This window comes from Dipodomys merriami, unplaced genomic scaffold (assembly GCF_024711535.1).
Source record: "Dipodomys merriami isolate MVZ:Mamm:240054 unplaced genomic scaffold, mDipMer1.0.p SCAF_81, whole genome shotgun sequence".
In the NCBI taxonomy this organism is placed as follows: domain Eukaryota; kingdom Metazoa; phylum Chordata; class Mammalia; order Rodentia; family Heteromyidae; genus Dipodomys; species Dipodomys merriami.
The window spans coordinates 701,729-725,742 of record NW_027206413.1 but is presented as its reverse complement, the minus strand read 5'-3'; the positions used below and the strand labels follow the sequence as shown (position 1 = coordinate 725,742).

Genomic DNA, 24,014 nt, shown 5'->3' with positions numbered 1-24,014 from the left:
GAAATGGGACGTGTGGTCCCCCTGCCCGAGTGTTAGACTGAGTGAAATCTCAACACCAAGCCCCAGCCCTCAGTGTAACCCCACACACACACACACACATACCCCTGTCACGTCCTGCAACTGTTACTCCACCCAGAGGAATCTATCTGATGGCTAGAGACTGCCCTCTTCTCTTATGCCCAGATTTACAGAAAGCTCCTGGAAAATGAAATTGTGTAAGATAACTTTATTTCACGGGGCAGAGGATTACATAATACCCAGCTAAATTCTATTATTTGAAGCATTGGAAACGATTGATACTAACTGCATCGTACGTAAGTTCAGCTCTGGCCACAAAGCGAGCACTCTTCCTCATCCTCTGAGGGTGGCTTATGGTGAGCCATGGGGCTTTCGAGAGCCATGGTGTTTGGAAGAAACTCCCATTGTGCCGCGTGCCTGCCCCACCTGGCCAGAAAACCTGCACTCGTTTCGATAAGCATTCCTTTCAAAATAAAAGCTGGCAGAAGAAAAGACCTAGAGTCAGAGGAGATGGTCCGAGGCCTCATGTTACTGAGCCTGCGTGGTCAGATGGTGGCCCGGGCCTTCTCCTGAATGAACGAAGGCTCCGGGCACAGCGGCTGCGGTCGGGGCTGGCTGGGCGTCTGGCTGGGCTGCAGTGGGGGCTGGCTGGGCATCTGGCTGGCTCAGGGCACAGCGGCTGCGGTGGGAGCTGGCTGGGCGTCTTGCTGGGCTGCGGTGGGGGCTGGCTGGGCGTCTGGCTGGGCTCAGGGCACAGCGGCTGCCGTCGGGGCTGGCTGGGCGTCTGGCTGGGCTCAGGGCACAGCGGCTGCCGTCAGGGCTGGCTGGGCGTCTGGCTGGGCTGCGGTCGGGGCTGGCTGGGCGTCTGGCTGGGCTCAGGGCACAGCGGCTGCCGTTGGGGCTGGCTGGGCATCTGGCTGGGCTGCGGTGGGGGCTGGCTGGGCGTCTGGCTGGGCTCTGGGCACAGCGGCTGCGGTGGGGGCTGGCTGGGCGTCTGGCTGGGCTGCGGTCGGGGCTGGCTGGGCGTCTGGCTGGGCTCAGGGCACAGCGGCTGCGGTGGGGGCTGGCTGGGCGTCTGGCTGGCTCAGGGCTGCTTGTCCTGGGAGAGCCTGACGTCATAGGCGACCATGTGGAAGTTGTCCCAGGCGAAGAGCCTCCTCTCCAGGGGGTTGTAGTCGACCATGCTGCTGTAGCGGTAGCGGTTCTGGAAGGGGATGGCCAGGCTCTGGCTGCTCCCGGTGTCCGTGTCGTAGGCGAAGTTGACGGTGGCGTCGGGGGAGGAGTAGCTGCTGACCGTGTACAAGGTGCCGCAGATGACGAAGGCGTTGGCCACCGACCGCTTGCGGATGTTGGTCTCCCAGGTGCGCTCGAGCTCCAGGCTCTCGGGGTTCAGTCTGGACAGCACGATGGCCCCTCGGGCGTCCTCAGTGCTGTAGATGACCCACAGGCCGGTCTCGTCCACGGCCAGGTCGATGTCCGTGTAGCCACCCCACGAGTAGGGGAACTGTCCGTGGTAGCCGGCCCCGGGGATGTCCCTCTCCGCCCTCACCGTCTCCGTGCTGAGCTCGTATCTGACCACGGTCCTGGACTCGGCCCCCTGGAAGTACAGGCTGCCCCCGTACACCACCGCCCCGGTGCTCTCCAGCGGCCGGGGCAGCACGTACACCTTGGAGGGGTAACCCTGCTCGAACTGGCTGGCGCGGCCGTACTCCAGCACCTGGCGGATGTCCCTGCCCACCGCGTCAATCCGCCACGTGGTCTCGCGGGTGGCGGGCGGGGTGGGCTTGGGGTCTCGCATCCACACGCCGTACTTGCCCGTGATGGTGTCGGCCGTCCTCAGGGTGACAGGTTCACCTACCCACGTCAGCGCCCCGCAGCCTGCGGGTGGAAACAAGCGCAGGGCGGGCGATGGGAACAAGCGCAGGGCGGGCCCTGGCCAGCGTGAGGCGGGGAGCCCCGGGGAGCGAGGGCTGGGGCGCACTGGCCGCGTTGAGAGGCACACCTGCACCCAGGCAGGAAGGCAAGTCTTCCCGAAGCCCCCCTTTTCCCATTTGCAAAGGGGGAGCCTTGGGGGGGGTTAGTGGAGCTCGTACGAATGTTATCCACAACTAGACGCGTTACGTACTAGGGAGGAAACGTCCAATAAATGTATGTGATCCCGCTGTGATAGGAAGGGAGCTATCTGGTAATGAGTTGTAAAAAACTAGGCTGGGTAGGTGGCTCCAGCGGTATTTGTCCTCTCCTGCAGTCTGGCAGGGACTCACCTGTGTTTACTGGACTAGTCCTTGTGACGTTCGAGTCTAATTTGTTATTAAAACAGAAAAGTCAGCAGGGCATGGTGGCCCACAGCTGTGATTCGAGCTACCTACCTAACAGCGGATGAGAAGGGTCAGAGTCCACGCCAGCACAGCCAAAATTCTGGGACCCCCCCCCCATTAAAAATAACAAAGGCGAAGGGAAAAAAAAGTTGGGGGTAAAGTTCAAGGAATAGAGCACCTACCTGAGAAGAGAGAGAAAGAGAAATGACAGAGACACATACAGAGACAAGGGGGGAGAGGTCAGCTGGGGGTGTTTGTGCATACCCACAATTCCAGCTAGCAGGGAGACTGGGGCAGGAGAATCATGAGCTTGAGCCCAGCCCCAAATCAAGAGCCAGGTTGAGCATTCAATCTCCAGTACCCCAATAAATAAAAAAGTGAAGCTGGGCGCCGGTGGCTCACACCTGTCATCCTAGCTACTCAGGAGGCTGAGATCTGAGGATCACAGTTCAAAGTCACCTTCAGGAAAGTCTGTGGGACTCTTAACTGCAGTTAACTACTAAAAAGCCAGAAGTGGAGCTATGGTCTAAATAGTAGAATACCAGCCTTGAAAGGAAAAAGCTAAGGATTGGTGTACAGGCAAGGTTTAAGCCCCAGAGCCTCAGTACCCCTTCCCTCTCCCTCTCTCTGTCTCTCTCTCCCTCCCCCTCCTCTCTCTCTCTCTCTCTCTCTGTGTCTCTCTGTCTCTCTCTCTGTCTCTCTGTCTCTCTGTCTCTCTCTCTGTCTCTCTCTCTGTCTCTCTGTCTGTCTCTCTGTCTCTGTCTCTGTCTCTGTCTCTCTCTCTGTCTCTCTCTCTGTCTCTCTCTGTCTCTCTGTCTGTCTCTCTGTCTCTCTGTCTCTGTCTCTGTCTCTGTCTCTCTCTGTCTCTCTCTCTTTCTTTCTCTCTCTATCTCTCTATCTTTCTCTCTCTATCTCTCTCTCTCCATCTCTCATATACCTCCCCTCTCCACAAGGTGGCCAGCTCTCCAATACAGGGTTTTTCCCCCGTGCAAGTCTGGCTGGCAGCCTGCAAAGCCTTCCTGGCGGAGGCTGAAGAGGAAGGGCTGTTCCTCACTCCCTCCGCCCTCCTGTGCTCCCAAGGATGACTGACAGTCATGCATCCCAACTCCAAACCCCAGACCACACTCACGCAAAGACCAAGGGCGCTTAAAAGGGAAGCAATCTAACTTCATACCGTGGCTTCCCTCTTCACTCTGGGGATGGCCAGAGGTACTCTCCTTCAAGATTCGGGAAGCAGGGACCTCGGTTAACTCGGACTTCAGTTCCTGGAAAGCCGAATTGTCCAGATTCCATGGAGAAACTGTATTCAATAAAAGAGGCAAAATTGTGCTGAGAAGGGATGGCCCCAGAAGGGATGGCCCCAGCGGAGGGAGGCATGTAAGCAGGCAGGATTAGCCAGAAGGACGCTGGAGACACACTCTAGGTGATGAAGGGGCTGGGAAAGGGGCGCGTACCAGGACTGGACCGCGCTGATAACCACTAGACCTGGGGTGACGGCTGCACTGGGGGTCCTTCTTTTTGTGGGTAGTGTTTTAGTAAGTAATGATAGAGGTGACACTGCCATAAGTCAGGCTATGCATACAGTGCTCCCTGATGCAAGCCGCAAAGGTATGCTGCAGCCTTAGTGAAAAAGCCAGACCGGAGCGCAGCCCTGAATGTTAGCCCCAGTACCAGCGAAAACAAGCAAGCAAATCAAAAGTTAGACATGCTGGGCGCTGGTGGCTCACACCTGTCATCCTAGCTACTCAGGAGGCTGAGATCTGAAAATTGCAGTTCAAAGTCAGCCCAGGCAGAAAAGTCCATGAGACTTTGATCTCAAACTACTCAGAAAAAGTCAAAAGTGGCACTGTGGCTCATTAGAGCACTAGCCTTGACTGAAAGAAGCTCAGGGACCATGCCCAGGCCCTGAGTTCAAGACTCAAGACTGGCAAGGAAAAAAAAAAGTTAGACATGTTCACAGATAACTTCCTTTGTGGTAGCTAAAGTACTAGCTCAGAGATACTGAGAACTCTGTGTTTGTGTGTGTGTGTGTGAATGTGAGGGGGGAATATTGAGATTTTTAGAACAAGGCTTTGGACTGTAGTCTGCACCTAATGAAATGTAATTATTGCTACTACTAATTAATTGCCTACTATGAGCCAGGCACCGGGCCAGGTGCTTTTCAGTCCTGAAAGGGAACACTGATCATCATTTGCAAATAAGGAAAGCAAGGTGTAGATGAGTAAGTAACGTGCCCAAGATCACACAATTAGTAGGTGGTGGGGCTGGGACTTGAACCCATGTTTTCCAAATCCATGGAAGCTGTGAGCCGTTTCCCCGTGTGCTGAGTCCCAGCATGCATGGGCGGATTGAGCCTCCTTCCTGGAGCTGAGCTCAGCCTCAGTAGAGCTCATCTTGGCTTCGTGCTCCTTGTAGGAGCTGTACCTTCCTGGCTGCCTTGGGGTAAACAAGAACCATGGTAAACCGGTGTGAGGGATGGCTTCTAGCAGGAGAGCGTCCCCACGCGGTGGGTGGAGCTCCCGGGAGCCTGCTGGCGGCGGGGATTGGTCAGCCAGGCACCTTTCGGATTGGTCAGCCAGGCACCTTTCGGGTCTCCGGCAGGGAGACCCGAGGCAGGCTCAGCCTGGAGCCCTGGAGCCCGGAGTTGGAACTCCCTCCTGGAGGCCCAGCATCGCCCAGCTGAGTGGCTTCCTAGGCTGAGGCTTGCATAGGGAACTGGAAGAGCGCCACGTCCAAGCGCAGAATTCTCTGGAGTGTTTTAAAATCCATTTTGCTCTGAGAGATTGCAAAACCGTTCACGACTGTATCAGGCCAGATAGTTAAGAAATTTAGGGTGGTTTTTTTTTTTTGAATTTTGTTTGGGTTTTTAATGCTAAAAGGGAGTCATTCTGTGGCTCAGAAGTTCATGTCTGCTACAAAATCTTGGCAACTTTCTGCCTGTTCTGCCCTAACTTCTATCTGCACGCAAGTGGCATTGGCATCGGTTTTGTATTGATCTTCTAGTACCGTTTGAGCCCCCAGTCAATCCTATGTGCCGGAAGAGAATGAGGACAAAGACGGTGCCATGACAGCTCGTTCGCAAGTTGTGGGAAGCGTGTGAACGCCGCATGCGGCCCGCGCTTGCCGTGTCTGGTAGAAGCAGTGGGTGCGGGCTTAGACCTGCAGGGGACTCACGCGGCAGCCACCGCTTGACCACGGCTCTCTGGCATGCAGCCCCTCGGCCAGGCCTCTCCTGATCCTTCTACTCTGCACAGTGACACCCACGAGAGTCGGGTCCTGGTCTGGGGGTGACAGCAGAGGGTCTACGGCCCACCTGGGATGCCCTCCTCCTCCTGCCCACCTCTTGGCAGCTGCTGCCGGGGGAATCTGCCCGTCACCGGCAGAGCCCTCCCTCCGCGACCACAGTCTGCCAGAGCCAACAGTGTTACACCCAGGATGATGGTCCCCACCCCCACCCCGTCTGGCGCATCCCCCCATCCCTGGGAGGTCTCGGGTCAGGACTGAGCTGCTGGTGTTCCTTTTTTTGTGTTCCTTCCCTTAATCGTTCTCCCTTCTTGTCCCTATTTTTCTTCCCTGGGGACCATGACCCATGAAGGCCACCCTTGTCCCAGCTTCCATTCTATGGGGAGAACCCACACGGAAGCAGGGCTGATCGGTGAAGAATGTTGGGACTTACCTTCTCCACTGTAATTTATTTTTAGAGAAAATTGTATTTTTCCCTTCTGTGTGTGTGTGTGTGTGTGTGTGTCTGTTTTCTGGCATATTTTTAAGTATCTATGTATCTGTCATTCCAAGACTTTTTTCCCATGAAATAAGCACATGATAATAGAAAAAAGTAGTGATAAAAATCCTCGCTACCGGTGAGCAGGCGTGTGTGCTCAGCCTCCCTTCCTCGCTGAACGTGGCTTCAAACACTCCACGCTTCAGTGCCCGCCAGGCTCTCCACCACCTGAACCCTAGGCTTTAGGTTTTGTCATTCCCTTCACCCTTACGTTCCAGGCACTCAATGCGCTTGTACCTCCCACATCTCAGACCGTGAGATGCATCTTTGTTTCAAGCATTTCTGTGTCTTTCTGTCTCCTGTGGTTAGGACCGATAGCACGCAGCATGGCTGGGGTCCTGTGGTCAGTGATTCTCAGGGGAAGTGGACAGGATTCTAGTTCAAGCTCGGCCATCATTGGGTAGATGGCCCCGGGCAAATTGAGTGGCCTTTCTGGGCCTCAGTTTCCACATTTGGAAAAATGAGCCGCGAGCCCCGGATGTTGGTCAACCCCCACACAAAACAATCCAACCCCAGAAAAGAAAGTCCAAGTTTGGACTTCGTAGAATGAGCTGTTTCCCTGTTCCCAAACTAGAGCAGCTGGAAAGGACAGTAAAAGAAAATTAGAAAATACATCTGATAAATCCTCCAAAGATGGGTTAAATGACCACAAGACCATAAACAGGCAAAATCTTGCTGCTGTTTTCATATGCCTGTACACACACACACACACACACACACACACACACACACACACACACACACACACACACACACACACACACACACACACACACACACACACACACACACACACACACACACACACACACACACACACACTTGCTCACAGTGTAATTCATCCAGTCAACAGTCTATCATAATGCCTCATGCTACTTCTGTTAATAACAAACTGTCATTTGCTCTCTCAGACTCAAGTTCAACTCTGAGCTCTGCATTGACCTCCTCCCCCCCCCCCAGGGCTGTGTGCCCTGGGGCTGTGTAGCCTTGTGCCACTAAGCCTGTTAGGAGCTCACTTTCCTTGGTGGAGAAATGCAGAACTGGATCTCTTCCAACTCATTCCAACAACAGAGAAGTGTTTTTAAAAAAATCTTTTACACCACATAGTTACTTTACTTCATTTGAATCCCATAGCAATGAGGGCAGGGGCTTCTTTGTCGCATTAGGGACACAGAGTGGAGGTGCAGAGTTAATTTTGTCACATTAGGGACACAGAGTGGAGGCGCGGAGTTAGTTTGCCCCCGGCCACACTCAGGCATTAGATTTTTAGCATCAACATGTTCAGATCTTGTCTTCCATGCAAAATCCCCCTTTTAAAAAAAAGTTTTCCCACTGTATTATTTTGGAGCTCTTCAAGTCTATAGAAACGCTGACAGATAATTATAATGCACCCCAGGCCTCCGAAACCACAAAAAGTAATGCACCCCCTGTGCCACTACCTCGCCAGGTCTTATGCTATTATGTTTTTTTTTCCCTTTCTTCTTCCCATTCTCTCTATATTTACTCTTTCCTGGAATGTTTGGAAACAGGTTGCAAGCATCTGAACAGCTCAACCTTAAGCAGGTGAGCAGGTGTCTTCTTAGAGAAGGATATTTTCTTTTATAATGCTAACATTTCACCTCCAGAATGGAAAATTGTGTGACCGCATAATCCAATGAGCAGTCTACATTCAAATCTCCTCAGCTGTCCTGAACTTTTCCCTTGTAGCATGCTCTTCCTCCATGAAGGAGCCAATGAAGCATTACCTGTTCCATTTGGCTACCCTGTCTCTTAGTCTCCCTTAACCTCGAGCAAGGTCCTTTTATTTTCACAGTGCTAGGAATTAAACCCAGGACTTGCATATGGCAGGCAAGTGATTTACCACTGGAAGATAGCTCTTTTTTAGTTTTTTGTCCTGGGAGTTGAACTCAGGACCTGGGTGCTGTCACTAAGCCTGTTTGCTCAAGTCTGGCACTCTATCACTAGAGCCACAGCTCCACTTCCCATTTTAATTGGAGATAACAAGTCTCAAAGGGGATCTTCCTGCCTAGGCTGGCTTCAAATCTTGATCCTCAGGTCTCAGCCTCCAGAGTATAAGTACCTAGAATTACAGGCATGAGCCACTGGTGCCTAGCTATAGCTCTTTTTCTTTCTTTCTTGATACTATCTTTAAAGAATCCAGATTAATTATTACAACTGAATTTGCTTGCTATTTTCTCATGGAATAAGAAGAGAAAAGAAGATACTAAGCAGTGAATTTGGGGAGCACATTTTCATGCAAAGTGACACAACTGCTGTCTTCAAGCCCATGGGAAAAATGTGCTTTGTCCCCTCACACACACACACACACACTCACTCTCTCTCACACACACTCACACACACACTCTCACACATACTCTCTCACACACACTCACACGTGCACTCTCACACACACACTCTCACACACACACACACACTCACACACACACTCTCACACTCTCTCACACACACACATTCTCACACACACATACACACACACTCAACACTCACACACTCACACACACTCACACACACACATTCACACTCACACAGCCCATCTCTCAATAAGCGAGTGCTGCGTGGTCGGCAGGTGGACGCCACCTCATAAAGCTGTATGGGGAAATAAAAAGGGAGATTCTCAGATTGAACCAAAAGAGGGAACCTTCCAGGCAAGCCATCGAGAGACGAACAGCTGTCACCTCTGCCAAAGTGTGAGATGCAAAAACAAGCAAAAGACTTGTTTTCGTTATTAAGCCTTTTACTTCTCACACAGGGAGGTTATTTTCCCACGGGAAGACCAGAATCATCACTTCTGAGCAAAGACTCAGAGCATAGTGTGCCAAGGAGGCTGCCGCGCCTGTCCCCACACTGCACACCTCTCGCTCAGCCCCTGTGTTTCTTTTTGCCGTGGGCTGGCACAGCTTCGCAGGGACGGGCATGGTGCTGGCCGTCAGCACTCTGCAAGCTCCCGGGCCGAGTCACTAGCGCTCTGTGCAGGAGAGGCTGACACGCAGCCCCGCGTCCTACAAGTGCGGCTCTGGGGCCTGCGCCCGGTCGCCATGGACACCCACCTGCCGGGCGGGGCCCGGCCTCCACCTGCGGCCTTACCTTCCCCGGAGGCCTCGGGGGCGCAGGGGCACTGGCCCCGCCGCAGCCTGGCCACCTCCTGACGGCTGCTCTCCAGCCTCCTGGCCAGATCCTCCTTCTCCTGCCCCAGTCGCCGCTTCTCCTCCTCCAGCACCGAGTGATCTTGGAGGAGGTTGCTGTAGGCCACCTCCAGCGTCCGGGCTCGGGTGTCCAGCTGCTCCCGCTCATCCCTCAGGGTGTCCAGCTCTGCCTGCAGCCCCCCGTGGGCATCCTGAGGCCCGGCAGCCTGGCCTGAGAGCAGGCGGTGGAGCAGACCCTCCAGGGCCCCGAGCCGCGCTCTGGTGGCGTCCAGGTCCGCGCGCTGGGCGCTGCTGTCTCTCTGCAGGTCCCGCACGGCCAGCATGGCCTGGCCCTCCTCGGGGCAGCTGGCCTCGCTGGGACTGGCCACCGTGAAGGTGTACTGGCACCGGCCGCTCCGGTCATTGGCCTTCCGGAGCTGGGCTGTCCTGGCCCCTGTGGCCCACACCAGGCAGGCCAGAAGCAGCAGCTGGGCGGCCGGCATGGTGCGGCTGGACGCCCTCCACTGTCCCGAGGGGGCCCTGGCCCAAGCCGAGCTCCACGGGCGCTTATGTAGTGGGGGGCCAGAGAAGGACGCAGCCACGTGAGCCGGGGAGGGCCGGCGCGGGTGGGGTGGGGGACTGCTTTCCTAATACTGGCTGGAGTCTCAGGAAGCAGCCGCCCAGAAGTCTGTTTTGAATTTCTATAAAGGGAGAGAGGGAGAAAGGGAGGGTGCGTGCCCCCCCCCGTATGTACCCCAAGAATTGTCCTCGTGTGCACACTCCTGCACCGCTCAGGCAGCAGGTGTGCTTGCGCGATGGTGGGAAGGAGGCTCCTGGGCTTTATTTCCATCCCTGCGGTGGAGAGCCCAGACACGGGCACACCCCGCCCCCCGCAAGGCCAGGACAGAGCGGCCAGCCAGAAGAGAAGGTCAGGACCTCACCGGGGGAGCAGAGCCCTTCTTCCCTTGCCCCTGGTTCTAGAACAAAAGTGGGCGTATCTTGATAAGATTCTCTTGGACTTGCCTGCCCGGTCTGGCTCTGAACCCTGGAGCCTCAGCTCAGCCTCCTGAGTAGCTGGGATGACAGGCGTGAGCCACGGTGCTGGGCAAGCACCATGTGAGCGTTTTCTTTCTGTGAACAGAACTAACATCAGGAAGGCAGAAGGGGGCTGCCTTCCCCACGGAGAAAAAGAATTCCTGAGCAAGAGAAACCTGAGTCGTCTCCCTTCTTCAGATGCTAGCTCGTGGCTCTCTCCAGCTCTCTCTGTTTGTAGAGGAAGAACGCAGGAACTCTGCTCCCTGACTTCTCAGTGGCTTGCTTTCCACAGCCAGCCTGCTTCCCATGGTCCAGGCCCTGTCATTGGCTGTCCCTCTGGATTTCTTGCCCATTCTCTCAGCCTTTCACCAAGCACTGCTCTCTCACGCACACCGCCGCTCTCCCTCTCAGCTGCCAGCCGCTGCGTCGTCCCGCACTGTCCAGCCGTGGGGATCCGGCGAAAAGCTTAGCAACCCCTGCCATTCTCTCTGGCTTCAGCCTGAGTTTTTGGGTGCCAGGCAAAAGCTGCCGCCAGGACCCCTCAAACTTCCTCCTGTGTCCTGGCATCTTGTGGGCTCAGAGGGAAAGACGTGACAGTTGTTTAAGTCACCAAGCTTTCCTCAGTCAGCATGGCTATGTCGGCCGTCTCTGCCCGCTGGGGTCTGATACGATGATAGAGATTGATGAAGCACCCACATTCTGCTCCCTCCCCCCACCCAATGCTGCCCACTGGGATCTGAGCATCTCCTTCTCAAGGAGGATCCTGGGGACATGTCCAGAGAACACTGGGGCCAACAGAGCCTTTCCAGAGAAGAACTGAGGCCTGGGGTCAGAAGCAGAAAGTAAACCTCTTTCCTGATGCCTCGGTTTCCCACGTTCTGGCTAGTTCACCAGTCTGCCCTTACTTGGCCAGAAAGCATGAAACTTTCCAGTCACTCCTCCATGAATCAGGACTCTAGGAAACTTGCTGGTCTCCTATACTGCAGTCAATAAAGGCCTTCAGTGAAGGACAGCTTGTGCACAGCTTTGAGGATTAACAGCTGATTTTCTGCACCCACGTGCTTCATGAGCCAGAGGGATTCTCCTCAGAACAGAGAGGCTCGCAGGAGCCAGGAAACGCCCAGCCCCGCGGGCGGGCAGCAGCCAACACTGGCCGCTTCCACCTTCCTGCCTCCCAAGGCCAGCACCCCGGTCCCTGCCGCCCCCTCCTGGAATTCTGGACCCGGGAGCTGCTTTTCCCCCACGGGAGGCAACGCTGTCCACACCGTCAGACAGCATTCCATCTCCATTTCCTGCCTGGAGCCGGAGCCAGGGGGTCCCAGCACACACGGCCAGGAGGAGGCTCATGGGGTGTGTCAGGCCAGCTGCGGGAGGAATTGTTGTTGGAGGTTTGAGCAGCCTGGGCCTGGCAAGACAGGCAGCTGGGCGCGCTGGGGAGGGGCGTTGTTCAGGGGCTCGGTGCACAATTACTCCTGTTTCCCTCCCTTCCTCCCTCCCTTCTTCCCTCCTTCCTTCTCCCCTCCTTCCTCCCTCCCCCTTCCTTGCTTCCTACTTTCCTTCTTTCCTTCCTGAACCAAGGTTTGAACTCAGGGTACTACACTTGCTAAGTAGGTGCTTTACCAGTGGAGCCATCCCTCCATCCCTGTGTGTTGTACTTCTTTTTAAAATAGGGCCTGGTGTTCATGCCTGAGCTGGTCTAGACGTCATCATCCTATTTACAATTTCCTCACACAGTTCAATGACTGACACGGGTCGCCACACCCAACCTTTTATTGGTTGAGAAGGGAGAAATTCTGGTAAAGTGTTCTGTTTTGTTTCGCTGGAGTTCGTCTCCTCTTGGGCCGGCCATCACTGGCGGTGGCTGCAATTTCTTCCTTCTCTTTCTCCTTTCTTCTTCCTTCCTCTTGTACATGATACTGAGTTTGAACCCACGCTTTGTAGGCGGGTGCTCTGCCACCTGAGACACACCACGAGCCTATTACCTATTCTTTTGTTTATCCTTTAACAGCCAGGCATCGCCGTGCAGTCAGCTAATGACGACCACTGGTGTTACGAAGGTGCGTGGCCGTCCCGTCCCGTGAGCCTGCTCCCACGCCCACCTGCCTTTGGAGCGCTTTGGTCTCGCAGCACTCTCCTGTTCTTGCTAGCCTGGCCTCCCTGTCTTCCCCCCACACTGTGGTGTTTGAAGTTGGGATCCATCCTATTCCACCTTCTGCTTTTCTCATTTTTCCTTCAAGTTCGCATGCAAGCCTCTTCCTGAGGAACAGTTATTTCATTATTAGTGGAAGCAGCTCCCCTCCCCGCCCACCCCCAGCTGTTTTCCTTCTTGCTTGTTGGTTCTCATCATTTTTTCCTGAAACTGACGAAGAGGAGAAAGCTTGCTTCGTCTTCGTTACTCGCAGCATCTTCTCCTGTTTCTTAGCCACTTGCTGATGGGTTTACCATAAGAGAAGCCACGTTTCCTAAAGAGTGGCCTCTGCCAGACATGACACGGCGGTAAAGGGAGAGGCTGGGAGCGTGCTCAGTGCTCACGTCTCTCCTTCCTACTTCAGCGTCACTCTGCCAAAGACAGACAGACAGCGCTTACAGGACACCGTCACTCTCCCGTCCCCTTGTTTCCACACTAGCCCCAGACAAGCCGGGCAAAGAGCCTAATGCCTCCAGATCCCTGCGTGTCCCATCGCTCCGTCCGCAGATTCTTCCTCCTCCTTTCTCTTTCTCACTCTATACAATCTTTGGAGAGCTCATCTGTGGGCTCAAGACTGCAAAGTAGCCCTCAAAGATCCCAGTGCATGCAAATCTTTGCGCACCTTGTAGCACGGTTGGACTGAATACCAGTAACACTGGCTTGCCTGAGACTCGATTATAAAGCACTGTGGCGTCCTTACCTTGGGATTCCTTCTTGGGCCTCTCAGATGGTCTCCCTGCGCTCAGATCAGCCACATGAGGAGAGGCCAGGGGCTGGGAAGCCCATATGAGGAACAAAGGCCAACTTGCGGCAGCGACAGGCCTGTGAGTTTGGGAATGGCTCCTACAACCCAGGCACTTTGATTGGAACCTAACTTGCTTCAGGACTCACCTGCAGAAACTGTGACATAGGAAATGCTGTCTCTCTCTCTCTCTCTCTTTCTCTCTCTCTTTCTCTCTCCCTCTCCCTCTCCCTCTCTCTCTCTCTCTCTCTCTCTCTCTCTCTCTCTCTCTCTCTCTCTCTCTCTCTCTCTCTCTCTCTCTCTCTCTCTCTCTCTCTCTCTCTCTCTCTCTCTCTCATCAAACCCAGAGCCTTGCACATGCCACTTCTAGGTGCACTGCACATTGGGTTTTTGGTGGTTTTGTTTTATACGCCAATCCTAGGGCTTGAACTAAAGGCCTGGGCACTGTCCATGAGCTTTTATTTTTTGTTCAAGGCTAGTGCTCTCCCACTTGAGTCACAGCTCCACTTCCAGCTTTTTGGTGGTTCACTGGAAATAAGAGTCTCACATACTTTCCTGCCCAGGCTGGCTTTTGAACCACAATTCTCAGATCTCCGCTTCCTGAGTAGTCAGAATTACAAGCATGAGCCATCGGCGCCCAGCCCATTCTCATTGACTTCCTGGACTAAGTTTTGGGTAATGTGTTATATAATAGCAGGAAAAAAAGCCCCACACCATCTTTCTTATGCCTTAAACCATAACCTCCCACGGAATCCACCACTGTAGACTTCTCCGTTGCGTAGCAATCCCAGGCTCCAGCATGAGGGTGTGAGCCTCCTCTCATCCCCCGTCCCGGCCCAGCTAAAGTCCTTTCCAGGCCTGTTCCTGTCCAGGCTACCCCGCGTCCCTGACAGATGAGGGCTGCTCCCCTCCCGTCTGTCCAGCCAGTCACCGCCACCCTTGACTTTTCCGTGTCTTTATGTACAGTCAGTTGTCACTATTTTTTTGTTGAACTCATGGCCCTACCCTGGCTCAGCCAGCACTCTATGATTTGAGTCATGCCTCCAGTCCTGTTTTTTGCTGGAGCCTGAACTCTGAGCCTGGGCGCTGACCCTCATCTCTTCAGCTCAAGGCAAGCGCTCCACCACTTCAGCCACAGTGCCACTTACAGTTTTCTGGTAGTGGACTGGAGATAAGAGTCTCACGGACTTTCCTGCCCGGGCTGGCTTTGAACCTTGATCCTCAGATCTCAGCCTCCTGAGTAGCTAGGATGACAGATGTGAGCTACTGGTGCTCAGCTGCTGATTATTTCTGAGATGGAGTCTCATGGACATTTCTCTCCAGGCTGGCTTCAAACTACAATCCTGGAGCTGGGGGGTGGCTCAGTGGTAGAGTGCTTGCCTCGCATGATGAAGCCCTCGGTACCACATACACACACACACACACACACAAAAGCCGGAAGTGGTGCTGTGGCTGAAGTGGTAGAGTGCTAGCCTTGAGCAAAAGAAGCTCAGGGACAGTGCCCAGGCCCTGAGTTCAAGCCCCAGGACTGGCCAACAAACAAAACAAAACCCCACAATCCTTTAGCTCTCCGCCTCTGATGAAGCTAGAATAATGTGCCAGAGCAACTGGCTCCCCGCTAATTGCCGAGATTTGGCGGCTATGCCTTCAGAATCCCCCAGCGTTCTTTTACTCAGTGTGTGTTAGCTTCTCAGCAGCCCTTCGAGCCGGGGTCTCTTCTCTTCACCACACCCTGCAAATTGTTACCCCTCATCTTTCCTGTGCCCCACTTGCCTCCTAATTGTCCTCCATGCCAAAATATCCACGCTGAGTTCCCGTTCCGTAGGAAACGCAACTCGAGCCCTGAACTCTGCCTTGTTGAAAGGCACTAGACGCAGAGTCTGAGCCCTGGTTGCGAGACATAGCTTCGTCTCTTCTGCCAGCCCAGAGAGCCTTCGTTCCGTTCATCTGGCGGAGTCTTTCTCCCTGTTGGTGACAGAGGTGAGAATTCCCGCCGCGGTCCAGGAGAAAACGAACAGCAAAGTCATTTCTCGGAGGTCCGTCCGTCATCTTGAGTCCTAATTCCCATCACTACCACCGATTCTTTTTTTAGAAACTTGGAAGGGATACCAAGGCCCACCGGCATCCTTGACCCAGATAGAGCACCTGCTCCTGCTGCAAAGCTCAGCTCCGTCTTTTATCAAACGATTCTTAAAGATGGTGTCAAACAGATCTCCAATTGTTCTAGAGCCATTTTCAGCAGATCATCATGACCCCCGGGAGACACACTTGGTGTCTTAGATGGCGATGCATTCACGCTGCACATGAAGTGCGCTGCAGCAGATGCGCTCTGAGCCCTGTGTGTGATCTGTTTCAACTCACTGTGCCATCTTGCAAGGGTATTTTCATTCCCACCTTATTGGTCTGAGTCAGCTGAGAGTCAGAGAGGGCAGAGACAAAAATTGGTCCAAGACCACATCTAGAAAGTCAGAGAACCAAGAATTGCGATAGACAGCCATCGCCCAGAGGCTCAGGCTCTTCCTCAGTGTCCTGGAATCGCCCCGGGAACTTCCGAGGCTGTGGCCAGGTCAGCATTATCGGCTCCTCAGGCCTTCTCCTAGGCTGTGCGTACGTTGTTGAAGACAAAGGTAGAATATGAGTTGAGAGAAATAAAAGGGAGGAAAAGAAATAAAAGTTAATGCCTAAGGACTATTATTATGCTAAGATAAAAACATCTTCGCGTGTTTATATGCAAAGAGCCACCACGGGAGCAGCAGAGGCGCAGATTATAACAATAACAAGAGCTGACGGTGATTGGGTTTATCCTGTGCTGGGAGCCAGGCTAAGCACTTTACCAGACTGACTTCACCGATCTTCCATAAAACACTTATAAAGTAAGTACTGTCATTACCATAATATGTTACAGATGAGGAAAAAATGTGGCTTTGTCCAAGATCCTAGCGTGAGTGGTGATCTAAAACCAGCTGAAGTGCTCTGCCCAGGAATGCAGAGGTGTGCACGGAGGCCAAGCCGCAGGCTCAGGAGCATCCGGGAAATACCCATGGCTCCGTTGACTTTAATTAGGATGCCTCCGGTGAAGGTATGACTGTTTCCCCCATTGTGAAATCCAAGACACAAAGACACAGCAGCTGCTGATTTATACTGGTGTTTAGGAGGAATTACAGTCGACGTGGAAAATGGTTATCCTGACCTTATCAGCCTTCATCTCACCTAGTGAAACCGAACAAGCTCAGGAATGGAGGCTCTTGGGAGCTGTTCCTTCTATTTGTTTGGTTGAACCACTCTTCCAAAAAGGGTCAGCCCTCTGAGTGCAGGGATTACAAGGGATGCTACCAGAACTGGCTAAATAAACCACTGTTGTCTGTCTGTCTGTCTATCTATCTATCTACCTACCCACCTACCTATCAATTATGCCAGTACTCAGGCTCGAACTCAGGAATTCATGCTCTCTCTTAGCTTTATCACTGAAGGCTGTTGTTCTACCACTTGAGTCACCTCTCCAGTTCTGGATTTTTTGGTGGTTAATTGCAAGTAAACAATCTCACAGACTTTTCTTCCTGGCTGGCTTTGAACCCTGAACCGTCATATCTCAGCCTCTTAAGTAGCTAGGATAACAGGGGTGAGCTACCAGCATCCAGCATGGGCCACACTGTTTTGTTTGTTTTATTTTGCTGGTCTTGGGTGCTGGCTCTGAGCTGATTTTGCTCAAGGTTAGTGCTCTCCCACTTGAGCCACAGAGACACTTCTGGCTTTTTCTGGTGGCTTTTTGGAGAGAAGAGTCTGACAGGCTTTCCTGCCCAGGCTGGCTTCGAACTGCAATCCTCAGACCTCAGCCTCCTGCCCAGGCTGGCTTCGAACTGCAATCCTCAGACCTCAGCCTCCTGCCCAGGCTGGCTTCGAACTGCAATCCTCAGACCTCAGCCTCCTGCCCAGGCTGGCTTCGAACTGTAATCCTCAGACCTCAGCCTCCTGCCCAGGCTGGCTTCGAACTGTAATCCTCAGACCTCAGCCTCCTGCCCAGGCTGGCTTCGAACTACAATCCTCAGACCTCAGCCTCCTGCGTAGCTAGGATGAAAAGAGTGAGCCCCCAGTGCCTGGCTTTGGACCACTTTTTAAGCCTGTGCTTTTGTATCAGTATAGCATACAATACCTTATTGTTGTTTAATGAAAATCATTCCATTTTACTTTGTATACATGCAAGTGGTCATTGGGTTTTAACAATATTGATGAGATACTTTATAAATGTAAACTACTGTCAGGAAACCCTTAATTTTCAATTTCTAAGGGAGTGGTTGAAGAAACTATAGCATACATCACAAAATAAAAGTCAGCAGTAAAGTTTCAGAAGATGATTGATATATAAAATATTGTGTTGAGTGAAACTATAAAATTGCTACCCAATGTCACCCTAGGTTTTTAAATATCTATTTTATACATAAAAGATATCTATACATATAGCAAAATGCCCATAGAAATTAGGATACATGAGATTTCAGTTTCTATTTTTGTATTCTGTAATATAATTTAAATGCATTTATTTAAGAATAATTTACGTTCAGTAAAATCCCTCCTTTCTATGTCTAAATAAGCTTTGGCTATTAGTTATATATTACAGCCAAAATACAGATTCTTCCAACTTAATGTTTTCACAGTTTTTCAACTTTACAATAATATAAAAAGTGATAACAGCCCATAGAAACCACACTTCAGATTTTGATCTTTGATTTTTGGGGGCAGGTGGAGCGGTGCATCTGCAATATTACGCAGGTGCAATGCGATGTGTTGCTGGGCAGAGACGCTGAACCCCAGCCCTCATGAGTGCTCATGACCACTGGGCTCAACACCTGATACTTCCCAGAGCACTGTGTTGCTTAAGTTATGTTGTTCAATAGCTCGGATCTGTGAAATGCATTTACAACCAGACATTTTCAGCTCACAAAGGCTTTATTGGGATGTTATTCCATCCAGAGGTGAGCAGACCTCTCCTTTTGGCACACGATCCCTCCCACCTGCCCACTGACCCCTGCACTCAGGGATCTCCTATAATATAAAAGTCTTACTCCACTTATTTTTAGCAATCAAATTAGTTATGGGGAAAAGTTACGCTTCCATTTAAATGTGTCATTGTTAAATAATACTTACGACTTGAGACACATCTGGAGTGAGTTTACGGTTGGGGCTGCTGGCAGATGCAAGCGCCCAGTATTTACTTGGAGGTATCGGCTTCAGTTTCAAGCAGAATGCCAAGAAAGGACTCATCAGTCTCTCTAGCGCAGTCTTGTATTTCTAATTAACGCGGTCCAGCAAGTGTTTCATCAGACGCCCCTTTCAGAAATACTCTGCCCTTCTGATGAATGGACCCAGGCAGGAAACAGGAGGAGCAGACAAACAACCTGTTTACAAGCACAGTTGTGGCCTGCGTTTGAAAGCGACCGGGCCTCAACCAGCCCTTCTTATAATGAAACAAAGGAGGGAGAAGTCATTCGAAATGTTAAAAAACTGGATTGGCTGGAGTCTTAGCTGCCTGCTTCTGGGAAAGCTATTTTTTCTCCCCCTAAAGTCTCCCCTGAAGTAGAGCTTACTGTTCAGAGTGTGCAATACGCTGGCCAAGTTTTTAGGATAAACAAGACTTAGTGGCTCTCCAGTGAGCCGGCTTTGAAAGGTGATTCAGTCTGGAAAGAGGGGAGAGGAGCTGAGGGGAGTGAAATGAAGATGGACTTTAAGGCTCAACAGCAACAGGTTCGAAGTGGCTAGGTTTTGTTCGTGGCGCAGCATTTGTCCAGGCAACGGGAGCTCGTGGAAGGCTCAGGCGCACGGTGAAGTCCAGCTGGATACAGCCGAGCGCGCAGCAAGCAAAGGGGGAGTCAGGCCAGCTGTGGAAGGCAACGCAAGCTTTTGGAGCGGACAGGATAATGGAAACTTTTGGGGAAAACATCGGCAAAACATACGCAACAGGAAATAATGCCCCAGGGAGTAAGTTGGAAGATGAGGCTGCGCGTGAGGATCTGCAAGGAGCTTCTGAGAATGGCTGGCTGTGGGGGCTGCTGTGGCTGTGGGGCTGCTGTGGGGCTGCTGCTGTGTGATGTGTATTTGAAGTAGAGGGTTTAGAAACGTTGGTTGCATCTTCACAACGCTAAAGAGGCCCCTCCACGCAGGGAGGGTAAAATAGGAGAGAAAAGTGTTACTCACAGGGTAACCATCAGACTTCGTTTGGAGGTCTATCAGCAAGAGCAAAGACTAATGGGAAAAATGGTCAAAATGATGAAATTTTCTTAATTTCCTCATAAAATAAGCTGTGGTCCACTAATCACTAGCGTTTTTTGTTGTTAAAAATGACTTTTGTTTTGAGGGTACTGAGGTTTGAACTGAGGGTCTCATTTCGCTAGCCAGAGCTCTAATACTTTAGCCCGCCCTCAGCACAGACCATCCTGGACCTTTATGCCCTCCCAGTAGCTGGGATTACCACCACACTCGGCCTGTTGGTTGAGATAGGGTCTTGCTCACGTTTTGCCTGGGCCAGTCTGTGGGTGTATTTTGATAATGCTAACAAGAGCATTAGTGGCAGCCGCCAGCAGCTATGGGAACCAGAACACGTCTACACAGGAACAGAGTGTAACAGAGTCACTGGTGTCGAGATCATTCACAGGAAGCATGCAGACTGTGCTTGACACTCTCCCAGCACTTACAAACCCCTGTGGACTGCTGGGTACTGTCTGCCAGCCCAGAGTGCTGTTCCACAAGGTGTGACCAACAGAGACCAGACGCCGGTGGCGGCTCATGCCTGTAACCCTAGCTACTCAGGAGGCTGAGATCTGAGGATCACGGTTCAAAGCCAGCCCAGGCAGGAAAGTCTGTGAGACTTATCGCTGACAAACCACCAGAAAACCAGAAGTGGCGCTGTGGCTCAAAGTAGTAGAGTGCTAGTCAGACAGTTCTAACAGATGGATTTATTATTGATTTTATATCCATCACAGAGAACAAAAGACCCCTAGGATTCCCCCACACACACCCAAGACTAGGATTCCCCCACACACACACCCAAGACCTTCTTGAGGTCTCTTTCCCTGGGGCCAGGTTGTGTGAGTAAGGCAGCACTGATTTCCAACTAGTTAACCACTAACAGTTAATAGGATCTGATCGGATTGCACACGGCTGTCCTGTGGTGACCGACTTACATCACCGTAGATAATGTCTTCATGGTTCCTCCATGGGGATGCAGGCTGGGTTCTCTAGGTACGCACCCCCTGGCTGTCGGTTGGGGGCTTTTTCCCCTGTGCTCTCGGCCACGAGGCTGCGGTGGAAACGGGCATCCAACTGCCTGAGTTGCCACTTTCAACTTTTTGTTTTTTTCCCCCAAAAGGTCTGTGTAACCCAGACTGACCTTGAGCTGGACTCTCCTACCTCAGCCTCTCCTGAGTTGCTGGGATTACAGGTTTACGCCACCATCCCCGGCTCAACATTTTGGTCTATACAGTAATCAGCATTTCTGGGCTATCAGGCCATTCTAGTGTCTTTTTTTTTTTTTTTTTAAGGAGCCAATATCTGATTTTCATAATGGTTATCCCTAGTTATTGTACCCCGATCAGGGTACAAAGATTTCAATTTCTTTTTCTTTTCTTTCTTTTTTTTATTTTTTTGGTCGAGTCGTGGGGCCTGAACTCTGGGCCTGGGCGCTGTCCCTCAGCTCTTCAGCTCAAGGCTAGCACTCTACCACTTGAGCTACAGCGCCACTTCTGTTTTTTTCTGCTTATGTGGTGCTGAGGAATCAAACCCAGGGCCTCAGGCATGCAAGGCAAGCGCTCTACCACTGAGCCACCTTCCCAGCCCCCAAAGGTTTCAATTTCTTCATATCCTCACCACCATTTTTTTTTTGCACCATTGGGGATTGAATTTAGGGCTTTGTCTGGGTTCTCTATCGCCAGTCACCCCTACTTGCACTGGTTCTTTTTGGGATAAGATCTCCCTTCATTCCTGGGTTAGCTAGGCTGTGATCCTGCTACTTGTGCATCTCTGCATGTCTAGGGATGACAGGCGTGAGCCACTATGTGCAGTCATTGCATGAGACAGTCTCATGAAGCTTTTCTGCCTCCCAAGTAGCTAGGGTTACAGGCTTGAGCCACCGGGTCAGCATCAAAACTCTTGTTTGTTTGTTTGTTTGTTTAAGGTAATAAGCATCCTAATGGGTGTGAGATGGTATCTCAATGTGGTTTTGATATGCATTTCCCCAATGAGAGTTGGCATCGACCCCATGATGCTTTCTAACATGTTTTTAGAAGGAAGAGCTTTATGTGCTTGCTTTTTGAGCAAGACGTCCTATGTTCAAACGTTGCACGGGTCCTGGAAATTGTGAGCAGCCTGGTGTGATATGGTGGACCTCGTGATTCTTTGTCTTTTAGTTCCAGTGCTGCTCATGACCCACCTCATCTTTGGAAGTGTGGAGTAAACTCCTGAGCCTCTGTCTTGATCTTCAATGTCGCTGGAGTTTGGTGGCAGGTCAGGAGGTACAGTCTGATTTCAGGATGGACCATCATTATCTTTTTTTTGTTGTTGTTGGTCATGGGGCTGAACTCTGGGCCTGGGCGCTGTCCCTCAGCTCTTCAGCTCAAGGCAAGCACTCTGCCACATGAGCCACAACACCGCTTCTGGTTTTCTGGTGGTTTATTGGAGATAAGAGTCTCGCAGACTTGCCTGCCGGGGCTGGCTTTGAACCATGATCCTCAGATCTCAGCCTCCTGAGTAGCTGGGATTACAGGCGTGAGCTATGGCGCCCGGCTGCTTCGTCATCATCTTGAAGCTGTCCGCCTTGGTTGAGCTTCAGCATCACGTTTGAGCAAAGGCAACTCAGGGGAGTTGGGGGTTAGGTTACTTCTGCAGGACCCAAAAGTTCAGCAGAATCTGAAGACTCTGGCTCCTGAGGGTTTTCCACCCCGGGACCTGCACCTCACATCCGGGTGCCGTTCCTTCCCCCGCGGGGCCCTGACTTGGGCACACACCTGCCCAGGCTCAGAATTCATCATCATCATCATCATTTTGCCAGTCCTGAGGCTTGAACTCAGGGCCTAGGCACTGTCCCTGAGCTGCTTTTTCTCAAGGCTAGCCACTACCACTTGAGCCACAGCGCCACTTCCAGCTTTTTCTGCTTATATGGTGCTGAGGAATCGAACCCAGGGCCTCAGGCATGCGAGGCAAGCGCTCTACCACTGAGTCACCTTCCCAGCCCCAGAATTCATTCTTGTTTGAAGTGAGTACCTCACAGTTAAGGCTAGGTTCTGACTTCTGCTCCCTCTGCTCTTCAGCCTTGGGAAATGGAAGCTGCTTTAACTGCTCTGTAAAAGGTTTTTGCTTTAAATTCTTGACCAGTCGCCTTCCGCTTGCCATTTTACTGTTCTCAAATATGGTGTTCCGCCGCAGTCACCTCGTCCCCAAGTCCTCTCACTACTGTGACTCCTGTTCCTCTCCAATGCCAGAGTCTGTGCAGACCTCTACATCCCCCCCAGGGCCCCCGCCCCCGAAGTGGACGTCAGCAACGGCACCATCACCAGACACCATCGGCGCCGGTCCCCCCTTCCACCAGCTAGGACATCCTGATTAACCTCGTAGAGGGAAGGACTGATGTGGACGGTGTCTGCGGTGATGGGTTTGATTCCTCAGCACCACAGGGGTAGTTTCCTGTCTCTCTCCCGTGTGTGTGTGTGTGCGTGTGTGTGCATGTGTGTGTGCGTGTGTGTGTGTGTGTGCATGTGTGTGTGTGTGTGTGTGTGCACGCGCGCGTGTGTGTCCGGGATTTGATCTCAGGGCCTTCACCTGCTCAGCTCATGCTCCACCATTTGAGCCACACTTCTAGCTGGCCTTTGCCTGGTTATTTCTGAGAGGGGAGTTCCGGGGACTTTGTACGTCTGGATCTTGGCCTCCTGCGTCGCTGGGATGTAGGCCTGGGCCACTGGTGCCGGCTCGCTTTCCCTATGCCATTCTGTGCCTCGCCGCTTCCCACGGGCCTGCGCTGTGCTTGGCGATTCTCGTCCTGGAGAGCCACTTTAACGTGTTCGCATCTTAGCTGAGCTAAAGGGTCTTCATCGCTCATGGTCGTACCTTCACTTCTTTTCTCTGCTGTGAGTTTGTTACAGAAGCCGTGTCTTGCATTCTGATGCAGATGCTAAACACCCTAAAAACCATTTTCATCCTCACAGCACATTGTTACCAATAGTATATTCTTTGTATTTTCAAGATACTGGAAGCACACTCAACAATCCTGTGAGCACTCATTATCGTACTTGCTGTCGTAGCCAGAGGTTTAGGATCAGAGAACAAGCCGCCCTCCTTCCTATACTTGGAATGGCAGTTAGAGAGGCACCCACTCATTGGACACCATCAAAGTTAGAAGGGTTATAAATGTCATGGAAAACGGGGCAAGGGCTTTAGTTGATATACTTAAATTAAAGCACCCTGCATTCAAAGGTAAAAGGCCATTGAAGGCGTTCAGGGGAGCTGCTCATGCAACTCTGCAGATGGTCCTGGCAGGAGTAACCCGGCATCTGAGACAGCAAGGTGAGGCGTCTAGAGACAGACAGGGAGACAGGAGGACTTCGCAGTCACTGAAGGACTGGGGGTTTTGGAAGACTGTAATTACTCGGTGGGAAGCCACGGGAGCTTTGCAAGCAACGGAACTGCATCCTCTGACTCAGGCTGCTCAGACTCCAGAGGTAAAACCAGTCTCTCCTCATCAGTTCCGTGTAAAATGAACCGATGAGTAGGACTCCGAGGTTTCTGGTGTCGGGACTATATAGCTGAG

The 24,014-nt window shown here is 52.1% G+C and overlaps 1 protein-coding gene across 1 annotated transcript; it reads right to left on the bottom strand.

The window, feature by feature from the left end:
• Nucleotides 1–211: 211 nt before the first annotated feature.
• LOC138819663 (myocilin-like) lies at nt 212–9,784 on the bottom strand. The gene is made up of 3 exons (XM_070011151.1): nt 9,223–9,784; nt 3,511–3,636; nt 212–1,896 (listed from the first exon to the last, which is right to left on the bottom strand). Exons 1-3 carry the CDS (start codon nt 9,761–9,763, stop codon nt 1,103–1,105), a joined length of 1,461 nt encoding a protein of 486 aa, XP_069867252.1. The 5' UTR covers nt 9,764–9,784; the 3' UTR covers nt 212–1,102.
• Nucleotides 9,785–24,014: the final 14,230 nt, after the last annotated feature.

Coding starts and splice junctions, on each gene's coding strand:
- LOC138819663 (XM_070011151.1), bottom strand. CDS start 9,763: ATGCCGGCCGCCCAGCTGCTGCTTCTGGCCTGCCTGGTGTGGGCCACA. Junction 3,637..9,222: donor CCCCGAGGCCTCCGGGGAAG/GTAAGGCCGCAG, acceptor TATTGAATACAG/TTTCTCCATGGAATCTGGAC. Junction 1,897..3,510: donor GAGTGAAGAGGGAAGCCACG/GTATGAAGTTAG, acceptor TTCCACCCGCAG/GCTGCGGGGCGCTGACGTGG.